Source organism: Lygodium microphyllum, chromosome 7, assembly GCF_053477565.2.
Source record: "Lygodium microphyllum isolate KBCC chromosome 7, Lygodium_microphyllum_v1.1.10, whole genome shotgun sequence".
Taxonomy (NCBI): domain Eukaryota; kingdom Viridiplantae; phylum Streptophyta; class Polypodiopsida; order Schizaeales; family Lygodiaceae; genus Lygodium; species Lygodium microphyllum.
The window spans coordinates 24191153-24199186 of NC_141141.1; the positions used below are offsets into that span (position 1 = coordinate 24191153).

The 8034-nt window shown below is 38.3% G+C and overlaps 1 protein-coding gene across 1 annotated transcript; it reads right to left on the minus strand.

Annotated features, from left to right (window-relative positions):
• Nucleotides 1-1231: 1231 nt before the first annotated feature.
• Nucleotides 1232-3981, minus strand: LOC148033272 (uncharacterized). Its single transcript, XM_087681160.1, has 4 exons — nt 3077-3981; nt 2408-2542; nt 2103-2279; nt 1232-1747 (listed from the first exon to the last, which is right to left on the minus strand). Exons 1-4 carry the CDS (start codon nt 3506-3508, stop codon nt 1679-1681), a joined length of 813 nt encoding a protein of 270 aa, XP_087537286.1. The 5' UTR covers nt 3509-3981; the 3' UTR covers nt 1232-1678.
• Nucleotides 3982-8034: the final 4053 nt, after the last annotated feature.

The window sequence follows — 8034 nt, forward strand, 5'->3', positions numbered from 1 at the left end:
ATTGATCCCTATGGCTAGCCTAAGATGGAAAAGACGCCTTCCAACCTGATGTATGCATCAAAAGGCTTTGCATTCTAGATATGGAGCAAAGGATGATGCTAATGAGATTATGCATCTTGGAGAAAGTAAGCAAACCATGTTACTGATCTAAATCATATAGATAAACCATAAGTTAACAAGTAATTAAGGAAGCTTCTTTTATATATTCAAAGAGTGTGGTAAGACTTAATTAGAGAACTAAAGATGTTTCTAGTCTATACATGGAAAACTAGCGAGTGTCTTCCTCAATGAAAGCACTTTGCGGCTAAATGAATTAATTAGCTATATGGCTTCCTAAATAGAACAATAGGATGGAGCTTATTCGGCTTATTCACCTAGGTTTGCGTTTAAGAGCATTTCCTTTATGCTGAAACCTTAGTTTATTGCCCTCATTGTTAAGATCCAAGGCAACTTTAGCACTCTCAATTATTCGAAGCCTTTCATCGTAAATGTTAATAGCTTGATCTAGGTATTACCCACTATGAAGCTATCCATATCACCTTAACTCTGATATAAAAATTTCATACACTTGCACTAATAAAACCATCTACAATATACAAACTTCCGCAAAAGCAAAATGTCCAAGGGCACACCAACACAAAATGCCCAAAGCTATAGAAAATTCATAGCATGATCAATGTTGACCTTCCCACACCAAAATACTTGAAAAAACAATTAGTAAATTAGTACAAACTAGCAAAATTAGTAAACAACAACACATGAAGAAGCGATGCAAAGCTTCAAACCCAAAATGAGTTTAAAGTCTTCAACAATGAAAAAAACCCCAAACAAGAAATGTACACATATTGCACTTACATACTTATATTTATCACAAATACATGATATTTTTATATTCAACGAATATTAGCATCAAGATGCACACTCCTTGCTAGTTAGTGTCAAACAAATAACACTAATACAAAAATCCATACTACATGTTCAATATATCTAAAAACAAGTGTGAGAGATCAAGGGCTTTGTGATCTAAGCTCCTTCCAAACTTGGATATCAAGAGAAAACTTGAATGAAACAATGTTAAAGATATTAAAGGTCAATACGTTAAACCTTTGGAAACACAATGCATTTTCAAGTCGTAAGGTGCATATTTTGATAACCTTGAAATGAAATATTCAATTGACATAATCATGATATCTTCAAACACAAGAAAATTTGCTAAAAATTGTGATATGCTAGAAAACTCAAAGCAAGAGCAGCGAGTTATCCATAAGTAGTTTGTTAATTTTACTTGGAAATTGTATGTGGTAGCTTCATTATGAGATAAACTTGTTTCTCTAATTCATAAAATTGAAGTGGACCACAAAAAGTCATACTACAAGAATTCAAGAAGCTAAATCATACAAGAGGTTGCATAGCTTTTTAAGCTCCAATGCTACAAGGAACTTCATTGGCTAAAGGTAAAATGCTATAAGCATGCCACAAAAACATTAAAATAAGGAAACAAGTTGTAAAGAAGTTGCTAGCTTAGTTTATGAGGTACGTATGAGCTATATGACCTAAGTAATTTGGTATATGGGCAAGAATTTGCCATGTTGATGCTACAAGAGTGGCACGTTGGCATCCAAGCTAACCCCACATAAAGGGAAGTTGATAACTAGCATAATAAAGGACGACTCTAAAATCATGTCATGTAGAGCTTATATATTCTTGACAAGATGGCATTCTTGAGATTGGATGGGTCGATTTCATCCTACAACAACCAAGCAAGGATAACTTTGTTAAGCATGGATTGATGCAAACATAGAACAAGCCAAAATGAGTTTATATTCCCTTACATAGGATATTGGAAGTACTCTTCAATCAAGGAATCATCAACGTATGTGGTTTTTCTCTAGGATTTGCCAAGATGGATGTCATAGTACTAGTGCTAGTAAATGTGTTTTCCTAGACGGTGTGATAGTGCTAGTGCTAGTGAAGGTGTTGTGCCTTAAAATGTTGCAAACACGCGTACAAAGGTAAGGATACTGAAGGTGTTGAGCCTTAAGATGTTGCAAATACGTGTACAAAGGTAATTAAGGGGGGTAAGGTTAATAAGGGAAACTCACCAAAGGGGTGGTGGTGCTGGAGGCTTCAAAGATTAAGAGGTTGTCGCAGGAGGCGTTCACATGGTCCAACACGAGCCCAGCTGCCTCCAAGAAAACCATGAGATCCGGGAGTAGGCCTGGCCTCTTGTCACATGACACGTGGATCTCAAGCCTTGGGCCCGCCCGGGTTACCACAACCTGCACGTGATACGTGTGAGGATGGGCAAAAGGGCAACGTGGCAGGAGCACAAGGGTGGCACGTGTGCCGTGAGAAGCATGGCGGCATAATTAATGTGCAGAAGAAAGAGAGCCGAGGATGGTGGTACCTTGGAGGGTTGGGATGAGGCTGAGGATGATGATTTTAATTTCTTCACTGCAAAACCTTGGTTGAGGTGCTTGATCTTCTGCTCCAAAGCCTTGAGATAGTCCATAGCATCGGTGATGATGCAGGAATCCTTGGACTGCCGATACAAGGCAATAAGAAATTAAAAAAAATTCGCAGCCATTGGAAGAGGAAAACCAGAGTTAATCGTATTTGGCTGACTAGCCCCATGATCAGCAGGTAATATCAGACGAGTAAGGAGATGGTATTTCATGAGCTTCCACTTGTTTGACCGTGGGATTAAGATAGAAATAAGAGTGGTAAGGAGATAGATGACAAAGTGTCACATGAATTGCCACCCTATCTGAGCTGCCATCTTAGTTAATCATGGGGTTATGATAGAATTGAGAGTGATAAGGAGGCAGATGAGACGGTATTTTGATGGGTTGCTATCTTATCTGATTATGGAGTTAAGATAGGGTTAGGATGCCATAGGTTTGGGCTAAATTTGCCACTTAGGCAGTATAAAATATTTGCTTGCAGAACATATTTCTAGGGTTCCTAGTTAACCCTCGAACTCTTTAACACACACACACTCTCTCTCTCTCTCTCTCTCTCCCTCTCTCCCTCTCTCCCTCTGGGTCTACAAACACATGCAGTATATCCTACTTACTTGATGTGACTGGGGCAGTATGTCCTTCAAAGACTGCAGTTGGAAGTAGAGAGGAGCCATGAGGGACGATGATGATGTTGTTCTGATACCACTACTGATGACTGTGCATGGCCGCCTCGCAAATCTCTTGTCCAAGGATTTGCTTACACGCCTGAGAAGCCTTGAGGCGTCTTTACTCAGAGGTATAACTGGTCCCCTCCTAAGCTTGAGATCATGATGATCAGCTCCCTTATCTTCAACATCTGAATCCTTGCCAGGCGTGCCTGCTTGGCTTATCATAATATCAAATTCCTTGTCTTCCATGTCTTCGGAGCAGTCACCTTCTTCTTCCGGCTCCTGCTGCTCCTCCTCTTCTACTTCTTCCTCTTCAGAAGAGCTTTCTCCTGCCGTCACTAAGTCTTCCCCCAACAGCATATCCTCGGTGACAGCCATTGACGGTTTAAGTGTGAGATTAAATCGAGTAAGGTTTCCGTAAATAGGAAAGTGGAGACACAGAAAGAGGGAAGAGCGGAGCTCAGCGGACTCCACGGAGAGAGGGAATCCAGGGACCAAGAGGAGGTGGTAGCGTGTATATATATATATATATATTATATATTATATAATGAACGAGAGAATTGAAGAGTGTCAGGATTTTGCAGGCATAGCAGAGTAGGTGGACAATCTCTCTCTCTCTCTCTCTCTCTCTCGCGCTGCGTCTGTGGATAAGGCTGACGAGTGAATTATCAGGAAGTATATATAGAAGAAAGAAGCTTCAAGTAGACAGGAAAGAGAAGAAGACGATGAAGAAGAAGAAAAAGGGAGGGAAGAAGCAGCAGCAGCAGCACGCACAAGGCCAGAAGCGCAAAGCGCTGCATTTACCCCGCCTCCCCGCCCCCAAAGCAAGGCTAAATCTCGTGGGCAAATGCCAAAGACACTGTAAATCGTTTTTAAAGGTCCTCCAAACGTCGTTTAGCAATTTCTTTGTTTTAATCATTTGGCCCTCTTCTTCTTCTTCTCCTTTTTTTAAATGAAGGCGTGAAATATATATTTTTAAAAAGTTCATTTTGCCTTCTTTAAATTAACGCTTGTATGGTGTTGTGCGTGTGCGTATCTTCTTCTTTTCGTAATTAAAATAAAATAGAGCAGTCCTGAGGTATTGGGATGGATGCCCAGAGAATGTAGGCCTTTTAAATGCTGGATCGATACAATCTCGTGGGCACTCCCTCCCGGGTCCCAACGCCGTGAAAAAGGCGTCAATTGAGTCTCCTCTTTTCTCACCTCGAGACTCGAGTGGACCCGATGCTCTCCTCATTGCAATCCCTTAGAGCCGCGTCGCACCAGCCAACGTAACCATGCAAACTGATTGAAAGTCTAGTTTCTCCTCATGAAAACTAGCAATCTTTTGGACATGTTTGGTTATAAAACCAGCTAATGCCATATTCTTTCCCCCAATTAAATGAGAAAAAAGTTTTTGGTGAACATTCATATGGCTACTACCAAGGGCAATGACTTCCCTTATGCTCGTTGTTAAGTAGATGCAACAAGAGGGAACATCTCGTATTTGTCAAATTAGCTAGCCAAAATGCCATTAATGGTGAGAAGCAGACAAAAAGATTGGATCCTATATGATTTATTAACTCTCCTAGCATATTTATCACCTCATTTTAAGGGGTTGCCAACAAGGATACCCAAGCGTTTTGATGACACCCTAAGCCCAGCGTGGGCGCGACCAGAGGTCGGGGGATAGAGGGGGATAGAGGGGTTTCACACCCCTGATATGATCTAGCACTTAGAATGTTCTTTCTTTCTTAATGCCTACAAAACCTAAATCTAGAAACAAGCAAATTGCAAAAATCTGAAAAAAAAAAACCTTAACATTTTTGGAAAGGGAGTTCTCAAATTGCACAATTTCACTCAACACCCAAGGGACTCACAACCGTTAGGCGACTATTGTTACATGTCATAAGTTGAAGTTATTGTCACCAACTTCTCACATTAGACTGTGCCCCTAAGATTGCTTCAAATGTTTTCATGTATCTTCTTTAGTCATCTCAAGTTGTGAATGTGTGAGAATTGTTTACTCCTCATGAACTTGCCATGTAAGTACAAGGGTTGTTATGTGGACCAGCTCTTATAGTATGCAAGTCTCATATTGTGAGTCTAGTAGATAAGACTAAAAGGCATTGCACAAGTTCTTGTACTGTTGTTTGCATTCCTTTTATACTTGAAATATTCACCCAATTTTTTGGAGTTTTTGTATTTGCATAATCAATATACTTGCCTCCTTATTTATATCGGTGGTCCTTAAATTTTATGCTTAATGGCACTCTATATGTTTTGTAAGGTGTTTGTTGTCCTTGCAAGCACTATTGTTAGGACCAAGCTAACTAGTTCCTTCACATTCATGTTGGTCATGTACATGTTGGGTGCAAGGGAATCTTCCTACTCGTTCTCTACTATTAAATCATGTGATTTTGCATTGATGAGAACATGGTGACTAACATTGATTTGATGGTCAGTTTGTGATTAAGTGTTAAGAATTGATGGGTGGTAAAAGGCATAACCTTTATAGGATGTATGATTGGTATGCTAAATCAAAAAGTCTCTACAAATTTTGGAGAGGGTTTCAACTCATAGTGAACTTAGGACCCTCTAGAATAAAGGTTGTAGTAACTTATGCTAGTGTTTTTCAATTAGATATGTTGCACATAAAAAGACTAACCCCTCTAAATTGTCAAAACAATTGGGGTGAAATGAGCCAAAATTTTAAGCTTTAGCTTCTACATTAACCACAGAGAGAGAGAGAGAGAGAGAGAGAGAGAGAGAGAGAGAGAGAGAGAGAGAGAGAGAGAGAGAGAGAGAGAGAGAGAGAGAGAGAGAGAGAGAGACACACAGAGCACCTTAGATTCAATTATTTAGATGTTGTAACCTCACTTTTTCCATATACCCACGTTATTTTCATGGGGCTTAAATATTGGGTAGAAGGTCTAATCTACATTCAAATGCTAGCACATCAAAATAACATGAAAACACACACGTGGATACACAAATACACATAGATGTAGGCACAAGAAGACCTATTGAGTAGCACAATAGATCACAAAGACATCATATCACATTTAATAGGTAGAAAAAGTAAGAAAAACAAAAGTGATTACAAAACAACTCATAACGTATTTTAACCATGCTCATGCACTTTTCTTTCAATACAAGTAAAATAAAATGGAAATATACCTTACAAAAATTTGAGCTTTTTTAAGTGCTTAATAATCTAACATTAACTGAACAATGATACACTCATGCCTTCAATTCTACCTTTTGTTGAGGAACAAAGAAATAGCCTTTTGAAACCAATTGAACTAACACCTATCAAAATCATATGAAATGGGAATGGTTTATGTTGATGAATAATGCTTCGTGATGTTAACATTGCCTAAATGAGAAGAGGCAACTTGGTAAAAAAGTGCAAGTATAAGAAACATTTCATGTCACGATTAATAAACACAAGTCTAGTTCCCCAATAATGTTTAAGAATGACGTGTTTCCTCCTCTACAATCTTTGAACATGCCTTGAGAGGGCCATTAAAGATGTTTAATACATATGTATAAAGGGTAACTCAACGTGTTTTTAAAAAAATGTGAAAATTGTGTATATTATATTATCAAGCAATATTTATAGCTCCTCTAGGGAATCACTAACCAATGAACAAAAACCTTACAAACTTGGTAATCTTAGGGGCACTTGCTCACATGTTTTACAAAGCCAACTTTAGTTCTGCCAAAGAGGAGCATATCTCTTAAAGCAATAGACAACTGGAACTCAAAATGTATGTTGCATTAAGATTTTGGATGTGTGCATGAAGGGAAAGGATCTCTCTAGCCTTTTCATCTCATGGATAGTTGAACCTATCCTAATGTTAGATAATAAAGTCAATACATTTTGCTTTAGTTCATCAAGTGAGAACCAAAGGGAATGATGCATAAACTTATGCATTAAAAGCCACATGAGAATGCTCCTTACTAAATGCTTGGACAAATAATGGTTGTCTATGCTTAGGTTTTGGGTTTCACCAAAGTGAGACTCAAAAGTGGATAATGAAGTGGATAATGACATTGGCACAAGGTACAATAGCAGCAAGATAGGTTGTGTATGCCCTTCAAGATGGTCCAAAATATATTCTAGTATGTTGTATATCCCTTCTTTTTTTGGTTTATCAAATTCCTCTAATGAAACAATGGAAAATTTGAGGTGCTAACAATCTTATGATGATTAGCTGGGAAAATTGACCTATCATAAGGCTTAATTTTGATTGGGAAAAACATGTTATCTTTGTTTGTTGTCAAGTTGGGGGTTCCAAGGCTTCATGTCTCTTTGGTAAGTAGTTTTTTCTCCATAAGGTCTCAAATATGTATGTTCATCCTCATTTTGCAACTTTTGGCCTTAAAAGAATAATTTCTCAATACCCATTTGTTGAGAAAAATACAATGCATTGGCCTGATGAATGCTAAGAAACCACCATTAGCAACATATAAAAACTTGATTTGGTTGTTTGTGATTACTATAAATAGTGTTAATCAACGTAGTATGTGATGGTTCATCTTGGAGTCCCCCTAGGATCCATGTCACAATAGTGATAATAGACATATTGAGATCCTTACCATTGTGAGAGTTGTCAAATTCATACTTGTAAGCATTTTTGCTAAGCTTAACTCATATTGTAAAGATTTTGTCTACATCCCATGCAATTAGATATTACTCAAAATGGGGAATCCTTCTAATGATCCTATTGAGCATAGAGTATCTGCTAATTAGTGATGAAGATGGTGGAGTGTTCTTGGTTGTATAAGTGGGCAATGCCTTGCTAAGGACATGGACCTCCAAGTTCAAATACTCTCTAGGTTCAATCTCTCACAAGTAACAAAATGCATTGCCCTAGGATGATTTTTCTAACTTTGAAATGTTCTAAGAGGCTCTTCCA

Bases quoted from the DNA above. Each gene is read 5' to 3' on its own strand.
- LOC148033272 (XM_087681160.1), bottom strand. From the start codon at position 3,508: ATGGCTGTCACCGAGGATATGCTGTTGGGGGAAGACTTAGTGACGGCA. The intron at 2,543-3,076 runs GTAAGTAGGATA...TTGTATCGGCAG, and splicing joins TACTGCCCCAGTCACATCAA to TCCAAGGATTCCTGCATCAT. The intron at 2,280-2,407 runs GTACCACCATCC...TATCACGTGCAG, and splicing joins CCTCATCCCAACCCTCCAAG to GTTGTGGTAACCCGGGCGGG.